The following is a 22684-nucleotide window of genomic DNA, read 5'->3' on the forward strand; positions in this document are numbered from 1 at the left end:
TCTCTGCCAATGTTTCTTCTGCTGAGCTATTAACATCTGAATCTGAGTGAAATTGAATTCAGTTGTATCTAAGTGTTTTACAATTAAGCTTTTTTCCCTAATTTTGATGTTTAGTAATAGTTATGTTCTGAAAACTGGAGGCTATTTTGTGAAATTTGGGTCATTTTTGTTTTATTACTTGTGTGGTTATTAAATGAGCTGTTTTGCATCTCATTTTGTGTACTTTTTTAATACATTCTTATGAAGGTCATTGTTTACTTTTAGAGTCCTGAAATTGAGATAACTAGATATATAGGTGAGTGCCAGAGATGCCCCTAATGCAGGGTTAAAATGTACTAAATTGTTTAACCAGAAATATTTGCAGCTTTTAAGCACCTGGCTGAGATATTAAGGTGAAAACATAGCCTGGTGCACCTCATCAGGATCAATATTGCAAGGATTTAACCTTGTCCTATCTGGCTATCCTCAGCATATAGTAAGATTTTGGGAGACGCATGGACCCCTTCAATAACTTATCCATGTGATATACTACAATAAATAAAGTTTAAATCTACCCCATTCACCCTTAATAAAATAAACAATAAAGATATTTGGTATTGTCATGTCCTAAATCGTCAGATCAAAATATACAATTATTTAAACCGTATTGTTATTAAACTCCATGAGGAAAAGAAAACTGGAATGCCATAATTGCCGCTTTTTTTCAGTTGCTGAACTCCCATTTCCTCAAAAATTGATATAAAAAGAGACCAAAGTGTCATATGTATCCCAAAATGGTATCAATATAATGCCAACTCAGAGCACTAAAAAACAAGTCTTGGAACAAAATGTATGTTTGTGGTAGGAAGCACCAAAATTAAAGATTATCTGTTCATTCAAAAATTAAAAAAGGAAGAGAGTATGGTTGTAATTCCAAATTAGTAAAAGCAATTTTTCAGTTAAAGCCCTTGATATAATGTACATGCTAAAAATGTCTTGTCATTATAATGACCAGAATTCTGGTTATTATAAGCTAATAGAACTATATGGAGTGTAATTGAAATGGTGGTCAAACCACGGTGCCATCGACCAAGGAAAGCCTGGAGAGGCGTGACTAGGCAAACACGTGACTCTTCGCTAGAGTCACTGAACCACACACATAGCAGAATCTGTTCAGATAAATGATACACTGTCGGGGCATTTTTATCCATTAACTCCTTTCTGCCATCCGAAGAACTATCATGTCCATGTGCACTTGGCCAGTCTTCTGACCATGGACAAGATAGTACGTAATCACCCGTGTATGCGGCCGATCGCAGCCAGGTGTCAGCTGATTCTCACAGCTGACACCCGGCACTAAGTGCCAGGAGTGGTCATAGACCGCTCCTGGCTCTTTAACCCCTGAAATGCTGCGATCAAACACAATCACAGAATTCTGGGAGCAGGCAGAGGGCTTACAGCCCCTCTGCCTTTGGATTGGAGATCCCGCGGCATGACGTGGGGTCCCGATCGCTGCCATGGAGACCCGATGTCGTCATGATGACATCCGGGTCTCCAGTGCTGAGAAAATTCCTGTCATGCGCAGTACATGCCAGGAAGTCTCTGAGGTCACTGTACAGAAACTGCAGCGCTGAAAGCTTCTATAGCATGCAGATGCTGCTGTTACGATTCATACTCACCGCTCCGTTCCTGGCTCCCGGCTTGTTGCTTCTGCTGCCACCTCTGTTCACAGCACCCGCTCCTCTTCCGGGTCCCGGCGCACTGTCCCTTCCTCCTCCTGGGCTGCGTCACCTTCCCCCGTCGCCGCTCTTCCTCGCGCTCCAGCTTCCGGTCAGTGGCACGCTTGTCCCCGGCGCACGCCTCCTCCTCGCCGTGGGATGTCTGCTTCTGCGCAGGCGCGCAGGATTCGGCGCTAGATCATGCTCCCGGCCCCGGATTCCTGCGCCAGATGTTTTCCTCCACGTGGGCTTCCAACTACCTATCCCTGAAGAGAGCACGGTATTTCAGGCCACCTCCCCTGCTAGGAGGTGCCTGAGTGTCTTTAGCTCTTTGCTTTTGTCTCCGGCCGCCTTTGTCTTTGAGCTCTGTATCTCCGCACCGGTTCTGCGCTCGTTCCTTCCCCCCTTGCCCTGTGCTCGTTCTCCAGCTTCTACTTGATTAACCTTCTCTTCCTTTTTTCCTACGGTACCGTTCCCGTCTCTGGTCATCTTCAGCTCATTCCCACTACTCCTGGTTTTCATCTCCCTCATTTCCCGGATTCTTGCTTTGTCCCCTCCTCTGTTTTATTTCCCTATCAAGAGCCGTCTCTCCTGGTATCTGCTACCGTGGTCTGGTATACTCCGGGCTTGCTCCTTAACAGTCCCTGTATAGGGGTTGGTTAACACCGGGCTCGCTCGTCCGGAGGGTCGCCTTCCACGGTCCAGAGGGTCCACTCTTGTCCCTGCCTCAGTAAACATAACAGCACACTCAGGCCATGGACCCTGCAGGTGCCACATTCTCTGCTCAGAAGGAATTGTCGCACTTGCGCGACAATCAACAGTGCATTATGTCCTTCATGAAAAACATGGAGTCTCGCCTGACTTCTATACAGACCGCCGACCCGGTTAATGCTAATCAAATTGCGAGACTGCAGCAAGAACTTTCTCAACAGCGCGATACGCAGGCGCGTATGCTGTCTTACATGGCTTCCATAGACGATCGTTTATTTAATTTGCAGTCCGTCTCCGCAGCTTCCGCTCAGGTCCCGCAGGACTCTAATTCTTCTCCTTCGCCTCATCCGCCACCTCGCCTTGGCAAACCTCCTAGGTTTAACGGGGATCCCAAACTCTGTAGGGGATTTCTGAACCAATGTTGTCTCCACTTTGAGCTCCTGCCCCAGCAATATCCCACTGACCGAGCCAAAGTGGCTTTTATAGTCTCTCATTTGGAAGGAGAGGCTTTGGCCTGGGTCAATCCCCTGTGGGAGCGGGATGATCCTGTAGTCTCTCAATTGGCCTCTTTTTTAGAGACTTTCCACAAGGTTTTCGACGAGCCCACACACTTAGCTTCCACAACTGAGTCGCTTTTCAATCTTCAGCAGGGCTCTCTATCAGTTGGCCAATATGCCATTCACTTCCGTACCCTGGCCTCTGAGTTAGGGTGGAATAACGAGGCCTTGGTTGGCGCCTTCTGGCGAGGTCTGTCCAGTCGAATTAAAGATGAGTTGGCTGGACGAGATACCCCAACCTCTTTAGAGGACCTCATATCCCTCTCCACGCGCATTGACCTACGCTTTCAAGAGCGATCACGTGAGTCCGCTAGAGAGAGGAGGTCTGTTCGCACTCTACCACCCCTCCGCAGGTCAGGGAGTCCCAGGTCCTCGTCGTCACCTACAGCATCCGTACCAGAACCAATGCAGGTCGACCGAGTCAAGATGGCAGAGCAACGCCGTCGGGAGAGACGTTCCCAGGGACTCTGCTTCTACTGCGGTAGCGCTTCACACTTACTACGGGCATGTCCTGAGAGGCCGGAAAACTCCTCCGCCTAGGACAGGTAAGAGAGGCCTCCCTAGGTGATTCTGACTCCTCTCAACCTTTGTTCTTGTCTGTCTTGCTTGTCCTCAATCAAAAGCGCTTTTCTGAGCTCGCGTATGTGGATTCGGGCGCGGCAGGCAATTTTATCAGTCTTGTGGCAGTTCGGAGGCTTCGCGTTCCAGTTCTTTCTTTGGACCCTCCTCGTCTGATTACCTCTGTGGATGGGAGACCCTTGCAAGACACCATTACCATGGTTACGGAAGAGATTGAACTGCGTATCGGGGCTCTTCATCGTGAGAAGATTACTCTCTATGTCTTACCTAATCTAACCCATGCTCTGCTTCTAGGTCTTCCTTGGCTCCGTACACACGAACCTACTCTGGACTGGCGGTCGGGGGATGTGCTCCGTTGGGGATCTACGTGTCAAAGAAAATGTCTTCTTCCCGTTTGTCCTGTAGTTTCGTTTTCAACTGATCCCGTTCCCTCCAGACTACCTACTCCATACTGGTCCTACATGGATGTCTTTGATAAAAAAGAAGCCGAGAGTCTTCCTCCGCACCAGGCCTATGATTGCCTGATCGAGCTTCTTCCCGGCTCCACTCCTCCCAGAGGGAGAATCTTCCCGTTATCTCCCGCCGAGACCAAAGCTATGTCCGAATACGTCCAAGAGAACTTAGCTAGAGGATTCATTTGAAAGTCTTCTTCCCCCGCTGGTGCGGGATTCTTCTTTGTCAAGAAGAAGGACGGATCTCTTCGACCCTGCATTGATTACCGGGGCTTGAACAACATTACGGTCAAGAATAAATATCCGCTGCCTCTTATTCCTGAGCTCTTCGATCGACTAAGAGGGGCGCGAATCTTTACGAAGCTAGATCTTCGGGGTGCTTACAATCTTGTTCGAATCCGCTCTGGCGATGAATGGAAGACTGCCTTTAACACCCGGGACGGGCATTACGAATACCTAGTCATGCCATTCGGCCTCTGCAATGCTCCCGCAGTCTTCCAAGAATTTGTGAATGACATCTTTTGAGACCTTCTTTATTCCTGTGTTGTGGTGTATTTAGACGACATCCTGATTTTTTCGGCAGATCTACCTTCTCACAGAAGAAGCGTCCGTCTGGTTCTGCAACGTTTAAGAGAGAATCGTCTTTACGCCAAGTATGAGAAGTGCCTCTTCAAACAAGCTTCCTTGCCCTTTTTGGGATACATCATTTCGGATACTGGTCTCAAAATGGATCCGGAGAAGGTGAGCGCTATTCTCAATTGGCCACGTCCCTATGGAACAAAAGCCATCCAACGGTTTCTAGGGTTCGCCAACTACTACAGGCAATTTATTTCACATTTCTCCTCTGTAGTGCGCCCTCTTACTGCTCTCACCCATAAAGGTTCCAACCCGAAGACATGGCCTCCGGAGGCTGAAAAAGCCTTTGTGCTTCTGAAACAGTCCTTCTCCTCCGCCCCAGTGTTACACCATCCTGAAATCAATAAACCATTCGTTCTCGAGGTGGATGCCTCTTCCACAGGTGCCGGAGCAGTGCTTTCCCAAAAAACCTCTACAGGTCGACTGGTTCCCTGCGGCTTCTTTTCCAAGACATTTTCAGCTTCGGAACGTAATTATACCATTGGGGACCGAGAACTCTTAGCCATAAAGTTGGCTCTGGGGGAGTGGATACATCTTCTTGAAGGAGCCGTTCATCCTTTTGTGATTTTTTCTGACTATAAGAACCTGGCCTATCTTCAAACCATGCACAGACTTAATCCTCGGCAGGCTCGATGGTCCCTGTTCTTTGCCCGTTTCGACTTCGAGCTTCGCTTTCGGTCTGGTGACAAAAACGTCAAAGCAGACGCTCTGTCTAGACTTTTGCAGCCAGAGGACCTCGACAAGGAGCCGGCTCATATCATGGATCCCAGTAAGATCGTTACTGTAGCCCCTTTAGGGGTGATCTGTCCTCCTCCGGGTAAGACTTTAGTCACTAAAAATGACAGAGAAACAGTGCTACGCTGGGGACATTCCTCTAAATTGGCAGGCCATGCCGGAGTTAAGAAAACTCTCCTTCTCGTCTCCCGCTACTATTGGTGGCCTTCGTTACGACAGGATATCAAAGAGTTTGTCGCCTCTTGTCCCTCTTGTGCAAAGTGCAAAGTGCCGAGACAGTTACCCCGTGGAGGGTTGCTCCCTCTTCCAGTGCCTTCTAGTCCGTGGCAACACATCGCCATGGACTTCATTACCGATTTACCGAAATCCTCAAGTTGTACAGTCATCCTTACGGTGGTAGATCGGTTCTCCAAGATGGCCCATTTCATTCCCTCGCCTGGACTTCCCTCAGCTCCGGAATTGGCGAAAATCTTCATTTCAACTATCTTCAAACTTCATGGTTTTCCTCAGAACATCGTGTCTGACCGAGGAGTTCAGTTTACATCTCGTTTTTGGAGGGCACTATGCAAGCTTTTGAAGGTGTCTCTAGATTTTTCTTCTGCCTATCACCCTCAAACTAATGGTCAAGCTGAACGAACGAATCAGATTGTGGCTGCCTATCTTTGTCACTTCACCAATTCCCACCAGGATGATTGGGTTAGCCTTCTGCCTTGGGCCGAATTCGCCTATAACAATCACTCTAATGAGTCTTCAGCTAAATCTCCTTTTTTTGTCATCTTTGGTCAACATCCGAATATGCGTCTTCCGATTTCTTCCACAACAGGAGTTCCAGCCGCAGACTCTTTGACTTTAAATTTCTCAGCAATATGGGGTGAAGTTAAAAAGGCTCTCGAGATGGCGTCTGTTAAAATGAAGAGACATGCTGACAAGAGACGTTTAGACTCTTCTCCATTCTTGCCCGGCGATAAGGTTTGGCTTGCCTCACGTTACATAAGGCTCAAGATTCCTTCCTACAAACTTGGTCCTCGTTTCATCGGTCCCTTTGAGGTTCTGAGTCGGGTCAAAGAAGTCGCCTACAAGCTGAAGTTGCCTGTCTCGCTCCATATTCCCAATACTTTTCATGTGTCTCTGCTCAAACCTGTTATCCTTAACCGCTTCCATCCTTCTTCCTGTACCTCTCCTCAGCCTCTCCATGCCGATAACATTTTTGAGGTGAGGGATATTTTAGCCAAGAAGAGGGTTCGTGTGAGAGACTTTTTCCTGGTGGATTGGAAGGGTTTCGGTCCTGAGGAGAGATCGTGGGAACCTCGAGAGAATATCAATGCACCTCGTCTTCTTAACAAATTTCTCGCTAAATCTAAGGGAGGGGATTTTAAAGAGGGGGGTACTGTTACGATTCATACTCACCGCTCCGTTCCTGGCTCCCGGCTTGTTGCTTCTGCTGCCGCATCTGTTCACAGCACCCGCTCCTCTTCCGGGTCCCGGCGCACTGTCCCTTCCTCCTCCTGGGCTGCGTCACCTTCCCCCGTCGCCGCTCTTCCTCGCGCTCCAGCTTCCGGTCAGTGGCACACTCGTCCCCGGCGCGCGCCTCCTTCTCGCCGTGGGATGTCTGCTTCTGCGCAGGCTTCGGCGCTAGATCATGCTCCCGGCCCCGGATTCCTGCGCCAGATTTTTTCCTCCACGTGGGCTTCCAACTACCTATCCCTGAAGAGAGCACAGTATTTCAGGCCACCTCCCCTGCTAGGAGGTGCCTGAGTGTCTTTAGCTCTTTGCTTTTGTCTCCGGCCGCCTTTGTCTTTGAGCTCTGTATCTCCGCACCGGTTCTGCACTCGTTCCTTCCCCCCTTGCCCTGTGCTCGCTCTCCAGCTTCTACTTGATTAACCTTCTCTTCCTTTTTTCCTACAGTACCGTTCCCGTCTCTGGTCATCTTCAGCTCATTCCCACTACTCCTGGTTTTCATCTCCCTTATTTCCCGGATTCTTGCTTTGTCCCCTCTTCTGTTTTATTTCCCTATCAAGAGCCGTCTCTCCTGGTATCTGCTACCGTGGTCTGGTATACTCCGGGCTTGCTCCTAAACAGTCCCTGTATAGGGGTTGGTTAACACCGGGCTCGCTCGTCCGGAGGGTCGCCTTCCACGGTCCAGAGGGTCCACTCTTGTCCCTGCCTCAGTAAACATAACAGCTGCTTCATCTGCATGCTATAGAAGCGATCAGCCTGCAAAAAATTATAGTCCCACAGTTTGAAAAAGGGTAAAACTTAGAATTATTATTATTTTTTTAAATAATTGTAAAAATATTTTTTAAAAATAACAATAAAAAATAAATACATATTTATTTTGTCATTAAATAAATATTTGAATGAAAAAAATAAAATAAAACAATAAAAGTACACATTTTTGGTATTGCCGCGTCCGTAATGACCCGACCTATAAAACTGTCCCACTAGTTAACCCCTTTGGTGAACACCATACAAAAAAAAAAAAAAACAAGGCAAAAAGCAAATGCTTTATCATCATACCACTGAACAAAAAGTGGAATAACACGCAATCAAAAAGACAGATGGTACAGCTGAAAATGTCATCTTGTCCCGCAAAAATCAATCCTCCAAAACAGCTACATCACCGGAAAAATAAGAAAGTTATAGCTCTCAAAATAAAGTGATGCAAAAATAATTATTTTTTATGTAAAATAGTTTTTATTGTATAAAAGTGCCAAAACATTAAAAAATGATAACGATCGACGTTAATGAATCGATCAACGCAAGCAGGGGAGAATGATGAGATTTACATTTAAGTAATAAAAAAGACAGCAGGCGGTGGCTGATAGGACAACTTTTGGGGTCCAGTTTCTCCTGTTACCCTTGGTAAAAAAAATGTATCTGACGGAATTTTTTTTGTCAAAAAAAGTTAAATGCTCATTTTTTTAAACATTACAAAAAAATTCATGTGAAGCACCCGAAGGGTTAATAAATAATAAGAATAATTATTTTTATTTATATAGCGCCAACATATTCCGCAGCACTTTACAATTAAGCGGGGACATGTACAAACAAACAATAAATTCAGTACGAGTTAAGACAATTTAAACAGTGACATTAGGAGTGAGGTCAATGCTCACAAGCTTACAATCTACAAGGAAATGGGGGGATACAATAGGTGAAAAGTGCTTGTTATTTCAGGTCTGGCAATTATAATGCATAGGGATTTTCATACAAAGCTGCATGATCCGGTCATCAGCCCATGTGTTTAAGTGCAATAGTCAAGTATCAAGTGCAGTTATCGTGTGCATGGAGGGTGTGGAGACAGATGAATAGTAGGGTGCAGATTCAGAGTAATATTTGGAGGGAGGGAACAGGGCAAAGTTAGTTTACTGAGTAGTTGGTGTGGTAGGCTTGTTTGAAGAGATGGGTTTTTAAAGCTCGCTTGAATAGGTCGGGGCTAGGTATCAGTCTGATCGTCTGGGGAAGTGCATTCCAGAGAGCTGGCGCAGCACGAGAGAAGTCTTGGAGACGGAGGTGTGAGGTTTGGATTACGGGGGATGTTAGTCTTAGGTCGTTTGTAGAATGGAGGGCACGTGTAGGGCGATAGACAGATGAGAGAAGAGATAGAAGGTGGTGCAGAACTGTGGAGAGCTTTGTGGGTGAGAGAGATGAGTTTATACTGGACCCGGTAGCGAATAGGTAGCCAGTGTAATGACTGGCACAAGATGGAGGCATCGGTGAAGCGGCTGGACAGAAATATGACTCTGGCTGCAGCATTCAAGATGGATAGGAGAGGAGAAAGTTTGGTAAGAGGGAGACCGATTAGAAGAGAGTTGCAGTAGTCCAGACGAGAATGAATAAGAGTGACAGTAAGAGTCTTAGCAGTTTCAACGGTGAGAAAAGGTTGGATTCTCGAGATGTTTTTAAGATGCAGGTGACAAGAGCGAGTGAATGATCGAATATAGGGAGTAAAGGAAAGTTCGGAGTCAAATATGACCCCAAGACAGCGGGCATGCTGCTTGGGAGTTATGGTTGAACCCTCCAGGGTAATTTTGATGTTGGGTAGAGTGAGGTTAGTAGAAGGGAGAAACACGAGAAGTTCCGTTTTGGAGAGATTTAGTTTCAAGTAGAGGGAGGACATGATGTTAGAGACAGCAGACATAAACATCTTGAATGTGGTTTTAAACACCTTGAGGGGTGCAGTTTTTAGAATGGTGTCACTTTTGGGTATTTTCTATCATAAAGACCCCTCAAAGTGACTTTAAATGTGATGTCACGAGAAAACAATGTCAGAATCACTGGGATCTGTTGAAGTGTTCCAGAGTCATTACCTCATATAGTTATTACCTCATAAAGGGACAGTGGTCAGAATTGTAAAAATTGGCCCAGTCAACAATGTGCTAACCACCCTCAGGGGTTAAGGGGTTAAATCAGATCAAACAGTAGAGTAAGTTCAGATCAATGGCGGTGACAAACTAAAAAAAAAGGTAAGAAGCATATTTGAAATCGATAGCAGACGCCATGCTGTGTTGGCGAGCCTCTAATGTGCCTAAACACTGGAAACCCCCAATAAGTGACCCAATTTAGGAAACTAAACCCCACAAGAAATGTATTTAGATGAGTGGTGAGCACCTTGAACCCACTGGGAGAAGTTTATAACGCAGAGCCGTGAAAATAAAAAATCTATTTTTTCCCACAAAAATGTACTTTCAGACACAATTTTTTTTATTTTCACAAAGATAACAGGAAAAATAGACCTCAACATTAATTTGTTGTGTGATTACACAGATTCCCCATATGTGGGTGAAAACTACTATTTTGGTGCTCGGCAGGGCTCAGAAAGGAAGGAGTGACTGTTACGGAATTGCAACACTGAAATAGGATAGAAGGAGGAAAACTGACACTGCACTGAGACTAGGCTGATACCCTACGATGGAGTGGGCAACCCATTCCTTGCGAATAGACCCACCGACGATCCTAGGTTAATCTCAAGCGAAGACCTATAGATAGGGGGAAGGAGGTCCCTAAAAGATCTAAGGACTGGGTATAAAAACAGGTCACCTCATAATAGAAAACACAGAGAAGGCTGCAGAAACTAACTGAAAACAAAAACTAAGGATAGCAGAACCAGAGGTCCCAGAACTGCGTAAAATCCAACACAGAAACCTATCAAAGCACCAAGCCAAACTCTAGCGGATTAACACTGTTGTCCAGCAAGGAATGGGAGGCAGGTGCTGGGTAATAAAGGGTGATAAAATCACCTGACCTAAGACAACCCAAAACAGATTCTAACAGTGACGTTTTGGAACGCAGACTTTGATTAAATGGTCTGAGGGCGTCATGTCACGTTTGGAGAGCCCCTGATGTTCCTAAATAGTGTAAACCCCACATAAGTGATCCCAATTTGGAAAGTACACCCGTCAAGGATTTTATCCAGGGGTATGGTGAGCATTTTGAACCTACAGGTACTACGCATAATTTCATAACATTAGGTCATAATGAAAAATTATATTATTTTTTTCACAAAAATGTTGTTTCAGCCCCAAATTTGTAATTTTCACAACAGATAATAGGTAAACATACCCCATAATTTGTTGAGCTATTTGGCTTTTGGAGCACAGAGATTTCGCTAAAATAGTTTGAGGGTGACATTTGCAGACCGCTGCCAGAACAGTAGAAAATCCCCAAAAGTGAACCTTTTGTAGAAATTGCACGTCTCAATGAATTAATCTGCGGCTTAAGTGACTATTTTGTAACATGCATGCCATGCTTTTTTTCTGGAAATTGCAAACATGCCAGTTTAGTGCCCATACATTGTGCCCTTACTGACTGTGCCTGTGAGACATCGTTCCTTGGGGTCATCACATGGCCTCAGGGTACCATGGTAACCATCGGAACCCATGATTCTCATCATGGGGGTCTGTTGGTTACAAGGGGTGAAGGGGTGTGTTATAATTAGTTAAAAATCGCCATCAGAATTGACGGCGGTATTTAAGATATCAACCCCTTAACGACTAGAGGTATTTTTTGTTTGGCATTTTCATTTTTTTGCTCCCCTTTTTCCTAGAGCCATAACTTTTTTATTTTTTGGTCAAAATGGCCATGTGAGGGTTTATTTTGTTGCGGGACTAGTTGTAATTTTGAACGACACCATTGGTTTTACCATGTCGTGTACTCAAAAAAATGGGGAAAAAATTCCAAGTGTGGATAAATTGCAAACAAATCTCCCACTTGTTTTTTGTTTGGCTTTTTTACTTAGTTCACTAAATGCTAAAACTGACCTGCCATTATGATTCTCCAGGTCATTTTGCGTTCATAGACACCAAACATGTTAAGTTTCTTTTTTATCTGAGTGGTGAAAAAAAACCTCCAAACTTAGTAAAAAAAAAAAAAAAAAAATGCCATTTTCCGATACCCATAGCGTCTCCATCTTTCGTGATCTCTGGTTGGGCGAGGGCTTATTTTTTGTGCACCAAGCTGATGTTTTTAATGATACCATTTTGGTGCAGATACAATCTTTTGATTGCCCTTTATTGCATTTTAATGCAATGCCGTGGGGACGAAAAAAACTAAATTCTGGTGTTTTGACATTTTTTCTCCTTACGCCGTTTAACGATCAGGTTAGTCCTTTGTTTTACTGACAGATCGGGCGATTATGAACCCGGCGATACCAAGTATGTGCATGTTTGATTTATTTTTTATTTGTTTTATTTTGAATGGGGCAAAAGGGGAGTGATTTGAAATTTTATATATTTTTAGAAACATTTTTTTTTCACATTTGGAATGCTTCAATAGTCTCCATGGATGGGAGGACAGAAGCGGCCATAACCCGATTGGCTCTTCTACATACAGGTGATGATCAGATCACCTGTATGTAGTAGAATTGCTCACTTGCCATTAGCACCGGCCACCGGGTGGCACTCATTGCAAGCTGGCAGGAGACCTGTGGTTGTCATGCCAACCCACTGGTGACCTGTGATCACGTGGCAGGGTCAATGGTGGGCAAATTTGTGGCACAATTGCTGGAAATGCATGCTAAATGCCGCTGTTAGCGTTTGATAGCGGCATTTCACAAGTTAATAGCCACGGGTGGATCGAGATTCCACCCGTGGCTGTTCGGGGCACATGTCAGCTGTTCAAAACAGCTGACATGTGCCAGAAACATTGTGGGCTCACTGCCGGAGCTCACATTAAAGGGAAGGAGTCTGACATTGGCATAAATGAAGAACCGAAGTCGGAGACGGGTTAATTGTCCCTAATCGTGTACAGCTGACGTTGCGGCTACTGAGAAGCGCTATTTCCTTATTCCTGATTGCCATTTTACAACTGCCTTTTTAATGCGCATCAGCGGTCATTAAGAGGTTTTTTTTTTTTTTTTTCAAATATATATTTCCTTTTTTTTTTCCTTGTCCCAGGATGGAACATAAATATTCCAGTGTCTGATCGCTGATCTAATATTCTGCAGTGCTTTTGCATCCCAGGACAAAAGCTAAGTGCAGTGCACACTTGTAGGAGGTGTGTCAGAACTTACACAACATTGTACCTGGGTAACTCCATGACCACCTGATGGCCCTGAGTCACCATGGAAACCATCGATACAATTACACTGTGTCAGGGGCATAGCTAGGTTTTTTGTTCAGGGAGGGGGGAAACTTCTGAGTGGGTCCCTAGCCAGGTAATCCTGACTACAACTATGGTGTTGCACCCTAATAGTGGATGTACAAGAAACTCAGTAGATGACTGCTCTGTTACTGAAAATACTCTATACAAAGACCAACATTGATATTATCGCCATTTGGTCAGTGGTAGATACCAGTCTTGTAGAATAGATAAGTGAGTAGACTGCATGAGTGCCCTCCTTCTGTACGCGTACACTCCCGAAAAAAGTGCATGGCAGCGCGCAAGTTTGTTCTGCCATCACCATATTGGCCCTGTCGGCACATGCATTCGTACCCCGTTTTGCAGGGTATTTCGGACATATGCCCCGAAAAAGACACAGAATGCAATGCCCGCCAATTTGAAGTCGGCCATTTCGGATCCAACTTTATTTTTTCCAATAGAAAGAGGGTCATGTGACACATCAAACTTATTGAGAATTTCACAAGAAAAACAATGGTGTGTTTGGTTTTAATGTAACTTTATTCTTTCATTAGTTATTTACACGTGTATGACTACATATAAAATCTGTTCAAAGTGCTACCTATTGTGATGGATTGTCAATGCAACCCTCTTCTCCCACTCTTGACACACTGATAGCAACACCGCAGTATTCTTTGTTACAGATGCTGCATGTGTCCAGGCTGTGTGATAATCACAACAAACAGGCTCTCCATACATGTGTTGTGACTGTCACACAGCCGCAACACATTAAACTAGGCAGACTCTATATAGTATAATGAACCATAGGCATACTATACAAAAAGGTTCATCCCCATAAGCAGACTCTTTATAGTATAGTGCAACCCCATAGGCCTCCATAGAATAATGCACCCCAATAGGCCTCTATAGTATAATGCACTTTCCATAGGCAGACTCTATATAGGATTATGTATTCCCCATAGGGCTCCATACAGTATAATACACTCTACATAGGCCTCTACAGTACCGTTCAAAAGTTTAGGGTCACCCAGACAATTTTGTGTTTTCCATGAAAACGCATACTTTTATTAATCAAATGAGTTGCCAAATGAATTGAAAATCTAGTCCAGACATTGACAAGGTTAGAAAAAAAAGATTTTTATTTGAAATAATAATTTTCTAATTCAAACTTTGCTTTTGTCAAAGAATGCTCCCTTTGCAGCAATTACAGCATTGCAGACCTTTGGCATTCTATCAGTTAATTTGCTGAGGTAATCTGGAGAAATTTCACATCATGCTTCCAGAAGCCCCTCCCACAAGTTGGTTTGGCTTGATGGGCACTTTTTGCGTACCAGACGGTCAAGTTGCTCCCACAACAGCTAAATGGGGTTGAGATCCGGTGACTATGCTGGCCACTCCATTACAGATAGAATACCAGCTGCCTGTTTCTTCCCTAAGTAGTTTTTGCATAATTTGGAGGTTTACTTTTCAGTTGTTCTGCGTCTCACAAATGTTCTTCTGTGTGATCCAAACACCTCAAACTTGGATTTGTCTGTCCACAACACTTTTTTTCCAATATTCCTCTGTCCAATGCCTGTGTTCTTTTGCCCATATTAATCTTTTCCTTTAATTAGCCAGTCTCAGATATGACTTTTTCTTTGCCACTCTGCCCTGAAGGCCAGCATCCCGGAGTTGCCTCTTCACTGTAGACATTGACACTGGCGTTTTGCATGTACTATTTAATGATGCTGCCAGTTGAGGACCTGTGAGGCAACAATTTCTCAAACTACAGACTCTAATGTACTTGTCTTATTGCTCAGTTGTGCAGCGGGGCCTCCCACTTCTCTTTCTATTCTGGTTAGAGCCTGTTTGTGCTCTCCTCTGAAGGGAGTGGTACACACCATTGTAGGAAAGTTTCAGTTTCTTGGCAATTTCTCGCATGGAATAGCCTTCATTTCTAAGAACAAGAATAGACTGTCGAGTTTCACATGAAAGTTCTTTTATCTTGCCATTTTGAGAGTTTAATGGAACAAACAAATAATATGCTACAAATTCTCAACTAGGTCAAAGGAAGGCCAGGTTTATAGGTTCTCTAATCAGCCAAACTGTTTTCAGCTGTGCTAACATACTTGCACAAGGGATTTCAAGGGTATTATTACCATCCATTAGCCTTCTTACACAGTTAGCAAACACAAAGTACCATAAGAACACTGGAGTGATGGTTGTTGGAAATGGGCCTCTATACACCTATGAAGATACTGCATCAAAAAGCAGACATTTGCAGCTAGAATAGTCATTAAACACATTAACAACGTATAGAGTGTATTTCTGAATCATTTAATGTTAGCTTCATTGGAAAAAACTGTGCTGTTCTTTAAAAAATAAGAACATTTTTAAGTGACCCTAAACATTCGAACAGTAGTGTATATATAGTATAATACATTCCCCACTGGAAGACACTATATAGTATAATGCACCCGCATAGGCCTCTACAGTATAATGCAATGCACATAGATAAATATAAATAAATACAATACTCACCTTATCTCCTCATTCCTCTACTGCTCCGAGCCCTTGCACATCTCAGTACAGCGGGCGCCAAGTAATGATGTAAGTACGCTGTCAGTGTCTGTGTCAGTGTCGTCAGACGCAGAGCGAGTGTGATGTTCCCTCTCTAATCATTGCTGTCAACTATATTGGCAACTAGCCGATACAGCTGAACTTGGGATGAAGGGTGGGGGGCCCAAGGCTAGAACTGCCTCCTTCTTGCCCATAGTGGCCGGGTGGCAGTTCAGAGATCAAGTCTCTCTGCTGTGCACGCCAACACAGTAAAGTAACGCAGCTCCGGGGACCCCTCAGAGCCTCTGCTCCCCCGGTAGCTATGCTACTGCGTTGTGCTGATCGGAGAAGGGGGAACATCCTCCCTCTGCACGCTGATCGATGATGCTGTCACTATTGACAGCGGCATCAGAGGGGTTAAATGCCCTCGATCGGTGATGTCAACAACCGTGGGTATTACTGCAGGGAGTAAGATCTCATACAGTGCTGACACGTGCTGATGATTGTGCAGGTGATGAAAGTGAGCCCACACGATTGTCACATGGGAACACATCTCCCACCTCACTGTGCATGTACGGAGGATGTCATAAAGTGGTTAAAAACAGATTTAAAAAAGTATCCTTTTTTTATAACATTGCAGTGTATCTATTTCTCCATAGTTATTTTTCCAGAAAACTAGTCAAATGGTCTTCAGTATTTTTACTTGGGCATTCAAAATGCTCACCACATATCTAGATAAGTTCCTTGGGGGGTCTAATTTCCAAAATAGGGTCACTTGTGGGGGGTTTCTACTGTTTAGGTACATCAGGGGCTCTGCAAATGCAACATGACACATGCAGACCATTCCATCAAAGTCTGCATTTTAAAATGTCACTACATCCCTTCCGAGCCCTGATGTGTGCCCAAACAGTGGTCCCCCCACATATGGGGTATCAGCGTACTCAGGACAAATTGCACAACAACTTTTGGGGTCCAATTTCTCCTGTTACCCTTGGGAAAATAAAAAATTGGCTGCTAAAAAAATCATTTTTGTGGGAAAAAAAATATTTTCACGACTATCAAAGTCTGCATTCCAAAATGGTGCTCCAGCCCCCTTCCGAGCTCTGCCATGCGCCCAAACAGTGGTCCCCCCACATATGGGGTAGCAGCACACTCAGCATAAAGTTCACAATAAATTTTGGGGTCCAATTTCTCCTGTTACCCTTGTGAAAGTAAAATTTGCGGGTGAAAAGTTCATCTTTGTGGAAAAAATATGATTTTTTATTTTCATGGCTCTACATTATAAACTTCTGTGAAGCAGTTGGGGGTTCATAGTGCTCACCACACAACTAGTTAAGCTCTTTGGGGGTCTAGTTTCCAAAATGGGGTCACTTGTGGGGGGTTTCTACTGTTTAGGTACATCAGGAGCTCTGCAAATGCAACATGACGCCCACAGACCATTCCATCAAAGTCTCCATTTTAAAACGTCACTACTTCCCTTCCAAGCCCCGATGTGTGCCCAAACAGTGGGGTATCAGCGTACTCAGGACAAACTGGACAACAAATTTTGGGGTCCAATGTCTCCTGTTACCCTTGAGAAAATAAAAAATTGTGAGCTAAAAAATCATTTTTGAGGAAAAAAAAATGTTTTTTTTTTTTATTTTCACGGCTCTACGTTATACATTTCTGTGAAGCACTTAGGGGTTCAAAGTGCTCACCACACATCTAGATAAGTTCCGTAATGGGTCTAGTTTCCAAAATGGGGTCACTTGTGGAGGGTTTCCACTGTTTAGGCACATCAGGGGTTCTCCAAACGCAACATGGCATCCAATCTCAATTCCAGCATTGGAAAAACTCCTTCTCTTCCAAGCTCTGCCATGCACCCAAACTGTGGTTTACCTCCACATATGGGGTATCGGCGTTCTCAGGATAAATTGCACAACAACTTTTGGGGTCTAATTTCTCCTGTTACCCTTGTGAAAATAAAAATTTGTGGGTGAAAAGATAATTTTTGTGTAAAAAATTTGATTTTTTATTTTCACGGCTCTACGTTCTGTGAATCACTTGGGGATTCAAAGTGCTCACCACACATCTAGATAAGTTCCTTAAGGGGTCTTAGTTTCCAAAATGGTTTCACTTGTGGGGGATTTCCACTGTTTAGGCACATCAGGGGCTCTCCAAACGTGACATGGCATCCAATCTCAATTCCAGCCAATTCTGCATTGAAAAAGTCAAACGGTGCTCCTTCTCTTCCAAGCCCTGCCGTGTGCCCAAACAGTGGTTTACCCCAACATATGGGCTATCGGCGGATTCAGAAGAAATTGCACAACAAATTTTGTTCTTTATTTTCTCTTTTTACACTTGTGAAAATAAAAAAAAAAATGGTTCTGAAGTAAAATGTTTGCAAAAAAGAGTTAAATGTTCATTTTTTCCTTCCACATTGTTTCAGATCCTGTGAACGAAGTAAAGGGTTAATAAACTTCTTGAATGTGGTTTTGAGCACCTTGAGGGGTGTAGTTTTTAGAATGGTGTCAAGTTTGGGTATTTTCTGTCATGTACACTCCTCAAAGTGACTTTAAATGTGAGACGGTCCCTAAAAAAAATGGTTTTGTAAATTTTGTTGTAAAAATGAGAAATCGCTGGTCAACTTTTAACCCTTATAACTTCCTAACAAAAAAAAAAAAATGTTTCCAAAATTGTGCTGATGTAAAGTAGACATGTGGGACATATATCTCTGATTAAAGGGCATAAAAATTCAAAGTTTGAAAATTGCAAAATTTTAAACATTTTCGCCATATTTCCATTTTTTTCATAAATAATCGCAAGTAATATCGAAGAAATGTTACCACTAACATGACGTACAATGTGTCACGAAAAATCTCAGAATCAGCGGGATCTGTTAAAGCGTTCCAGAGTTATAACCTCATAAAGTGACAGTGGTCAGAATTGCAAAAATTGTAAAATTGTCTGGGTCATTAAGTACCAAATTGTCTCTGTCACTAAGGGGTTAAAGGGGTTTTCCACTAGTTTTATATTGATGACTTTTCCTTGAGGCTTGTGCACATGACCTCTATCGGGTACAAGTGCAGTCCGACAAAACATTGGATCACACTTGGACCAATGATATGCTATGGGGCCGTGCACATCAGATTTTTTCCTCAGACTGACATCTGAGTGCAGTTTGATTTCTACAGAATGACAGAATGGAGAATTTTTGAGAGAATCAGATCACACTATGCTCACATCTGGCAGAATCAAACAGATTTTCTTTGACGAGAAAACACAGGGATGTCTGTACATGCCCTTAGGATATGTCATCAAAATCAGTTTTGTGAGGGTGCGACACCTAGCATCCTAATGCCACCGGCTGGATGTTATCAGCTACAGAGTGGAACAGCACAGCTCTGCACACTATAGTGGTCGGAGAGGGGTCCTGAAGATCCACTTCTACTTATTCAAATATGGGAGAATGTGCAATTCCCGACCACAGTCACTGTACAGTTGACCAAGCTATGTTTTGCTCTGCAGCTGGCACCTTGCACCTGCACCAACTTGGTATTGATGGCCTACGATAGGGATAGTTCATAAATATAAAAGTAGCTGACAATACCTTTAAAGATTACAAAAATGTGGTGTGAAACAAAACTAAAGATTATGAAGGTAAAATTTAGCTGTTTAAAAAAATATAAACATAGAAACTGTGCACAATGTTCTAAATTGCGTAACATGTAATGAACAGATTCCTAGCAAGCAGTAGTGGACAGAATGTACTTTAGGTCAAGTTCAAATTACCATTTCAATTTAGTCTTGTCTTTGTATATTTTTAAATATGACATAAAAAACACAGGGTAAGGTTCTGTGTGGTGCACCTATTTTGAGGTTTTGGTTTATAACTTGAAAAGTGAAACATTAGTCTTTGGGAAACCCTGTGCGTTTTTCTTCTTAGGCCATACAGATGGGTTACATACATGGAAGCCTCATCAGTGCAATCAAATGATCAGTTATATTTATTTATTTATTTTTGATTTTTGAATTACATACCTGCTCTGAAGTTTTATAAAAAGCTACAGAGGCATTCACAAGTTTCAAACGATCTTCCATTTTCAACATCAACTGTTGCCAGTGTGAGGCTACTTTTTCAGCACAATCCCTAATCATATCCATATCATAATGATTAGTTTGAAGCATAGCCTCAGCTTTCTGCTGCACCTGCAATGCACTCTGATGTGTTTTCTGAAATGGAAAAGATAGGGTTAGAAAATAACATAAGGCCCCCTTCACCCACCCGCTTTTAAGAATCTCAAATATGGACACACGCACATTCATTGTATTCAATGGTGGTGAACACATGTACATTTTTCACAAGGATTTTAAGTCACCGCTTGTAGCTACGTCATTAAGGTTACCGCAGTTCATAGGCTGTTTCACCCAGAGCTGACTGTAGGGATCACAGCCTTTGACCGGCAGTAACCTCAACAACGTCTCTGCTGGTCACCAAAGCTCCATTCTTATGTGGTGCTCAGTGTCTCCAGGATGCACAGCTGAGCAGTTGCATCACGCCACCACTCAGCAATGCATACAGATGAAGCTGAAATGGGCTTTTCATGAGATAAATGGATTATCTGCAAACAGGTGAGGTATACTGTGATTTAATATGTTTAATTTTACAATAAGTGAATAAAATAGGGTGTGTAGTTTTTTGTTTCAAATAAAGAACTTTTTTCTGTGTGTGTCTTTATTCAATTTACACTACGAGGTTAGTAATGGGGGTGTCTTAATACTAACCTCTGGGCTTGATGTCTGATGACAAAGCTGACATGAACACCACAAATATTACCACACTTGCCACCGCACCAGGGCCAGAGAGTGAGGCAAAGTGCCACATTTGGAGCACTTTACAGCTGCACCGTTTTTGTGGTGGCAAAGGGCTGATTTTTTAGACTGGTATGGGGGACAGTATCCATGGCCCATTACCAAGCAATTAATATCCACTCACAGCAATCTGTTTAATTTTTGCTGGTTAGTAATTATAGAGGGACCCTATGTCATTTTTTTTTCTTGGGTCCCCCCTAAACTAACCAGTAAAGGCTAAGCAAACAGCAGTGAGCTTTTATTAATAGCCTGGGAACCTTTGGAACCTTTAGGGCTACAGGGTATCCCAGGCTGCTTTTTTTAAAAAAGAAAAAAAAAATATTACAGTAAATAGTACAGGAAAAAAAGCACACAATGTCATGCTCAGGATGGGAAAGTCAGGCAGACAGCACAATACACAAACTACATGATGGAAAAAGGGAGAGGAAGGTCCTAACAGTATAGAGCGACAGAAGCAGCACCTCCTAACAACAATCTGAGACTATCCCTAAGCTCCCCTAATGCCCTATGCGGGTCATTCCCCCCACTGCAGTCACAAGCCTAGTCCCTAGCTCTCACCTCACTATGCCCTGGCTAGTGCACTGGCTGGCAAAGACGCTAGACTCACCACTGCAGATGGTATCAACACAGGGGGTAGTGACAAGCACGAGACAGACACGGAAATGAACAATGAAAACTTAGCTCAAGCCTCTGCTGCAAAGCTGCACACAGCAGATGATATAGAACTAGGACCTCAAACTCCACCGAAGCAGCTGATACACTGCTGGCACCAGAGAGCTCCAAATTCCTAGGCTGGTCTTCAGAGAAAAACTCTATTACAACAGTCAACTGATGTGTCATGTTACTATTTAAAGGATGGTGGGAGTGGTCACCACCGACATCAGCTGAACAGCAACACAGCAAGTGCCAGCGAGGAAACATTAACTCTTGCTGGCCAAAAAATAAAAACCATGTTTAAATCAAAGCAGAACCAGGGATATCATGACTCCAAAACTGAGTTGTGAAAGTACCCCCTTTAATGAGGGGCCTCTAGACCCTTAACACCAGACTACACCAGTAATGATGTATGGGTGAGGCTGCCTCAACCCACTAGGATTCACCCCGCAGTCACCTGATCCTCAGGTTTATGGCAAACACAGCACGATGGTGACGGAAAAACCATAGGCTCCAGAGGCACAACGAATCTCCAGAGCGATGACCTGGGGAATACGTTATGTGCCTGCACTACTGAGGGTAACTCTAACTGGAAGGTCCTAAAGCTGAGAATGGCTGACAACAGATACAGCCCTAGTACTCCAGATCCAAGAGAAATACTTCCACTTGATGTTTTTAGTGGACACCCAAACTTACTCATTCACACACAGGTCCAGATTTGAACGTTTCAATGAGTGTGTTTGCCAACAGACGATAATCTCCTTGAGGAACAGACAACGGCATCCCCCCGTGTCACCAAACTCATACCCTCACTATATGTAGGGGCAACCCCCACCCTCCCCTGATCCCTATTCCTGGGATGACCCATAGACTCAGGGTGTTCTTGGGGTGAGGGTTGAATCTTTACCCTATTCTCTGGTAGCACCTTAGCTGCCTCCACTGGAAAAAGGGTAGATTCGAGAAGGACGGCCGAGACCATAAGATGGGCAGACATTAATGTAATGATTCATATAACCACAGTAGAAACATGCCCCAGTCCCACGATGAACAGCAGGCAACCCAGTTTGAGAAGATTCTCCTCCCACCGGCTTAGGTTCGTCCGTCTGCACCAGTGTGTCCTCCACCCTATAAAGAACAACAGGGGGTAGATTCGGAGTATGTCTCTCCCTGAGGCCTCTATCGACTCCAATAACCCAGGAGTAGCATACTGCACCAGAGTATCTTGAAGCCTAGCTGACAGACCCTGACAAAATGGCTCCAGAGTAGGGTCATTCAACTGAGTGTCAGTGGCCCATCTCTGAATCTTTGAGAAGTACTCCTAAGCCGGCCAGCCCCCCTGTTTGATCTTATAGAGTCGAGACTCAGCCAGGGAGACACCATTAGGATTCTCATACACCAGCGCCAATGCCACAAAAAACTCTTACACCGACTGCGGAGATGGTGAATCGGTTAGAAGGGAGAAGACTCAGGATTGGAGATAACCCTTGAGAAAGGGGACTATAATCCCCTTACGCTGCTCCTTACTCCCGGAAGAACGAGGACAAAGCTTGAAGTATAATTAACAGGTTTCTTTGAATTCAATAAATGTATCTGTCTCCAGAAAACCTGTCAGGGAGAGATATTTTGGGTTTCCGATTGAGCCTGGACATGAGCAGAGACCAAGAACCAATACACCTGCTGGAGCTGCTGCAGCACC

The 22684-nt window shown here is 43.9% G+C and overlaps 1 protein-coding gene across 1 annotated transcript in view; it reads right to left on the reverse strand.

Annotated features, from left to right (window-relative positions):
• TRIO (trio Rho guanine nucleotide exchange factor) overlaps nt 1–22684 on the reverse strand; it is a 3555343-nt gene that overhangs the window by 2626186 nt on the left and 906473 nt on the right. The window contains 1 exon segment of the mRNA XM_077269474.1: nt 19504–19695. Within this exon segment, the coding sequence (XP_077125589.1) occupies nt 19504–19695 (192 nt within the window).

The sequence above is a fragment of the Ranitomeya variabilis genome, chromosome 6 (assembly GCF_051348905.1).
Source record: "Ranitomeya variabilis isolate aRanVar5 chromosome 6, aRanVar5.hap1, whole genome shotgun sequence".
Classification (NCBI taxonomy): Eukaryota; Metazoa; Chordata; class Amphibia; order Anura; family Dendrobatidae; genus Ranitomeya; species Ranitomeya variabilis.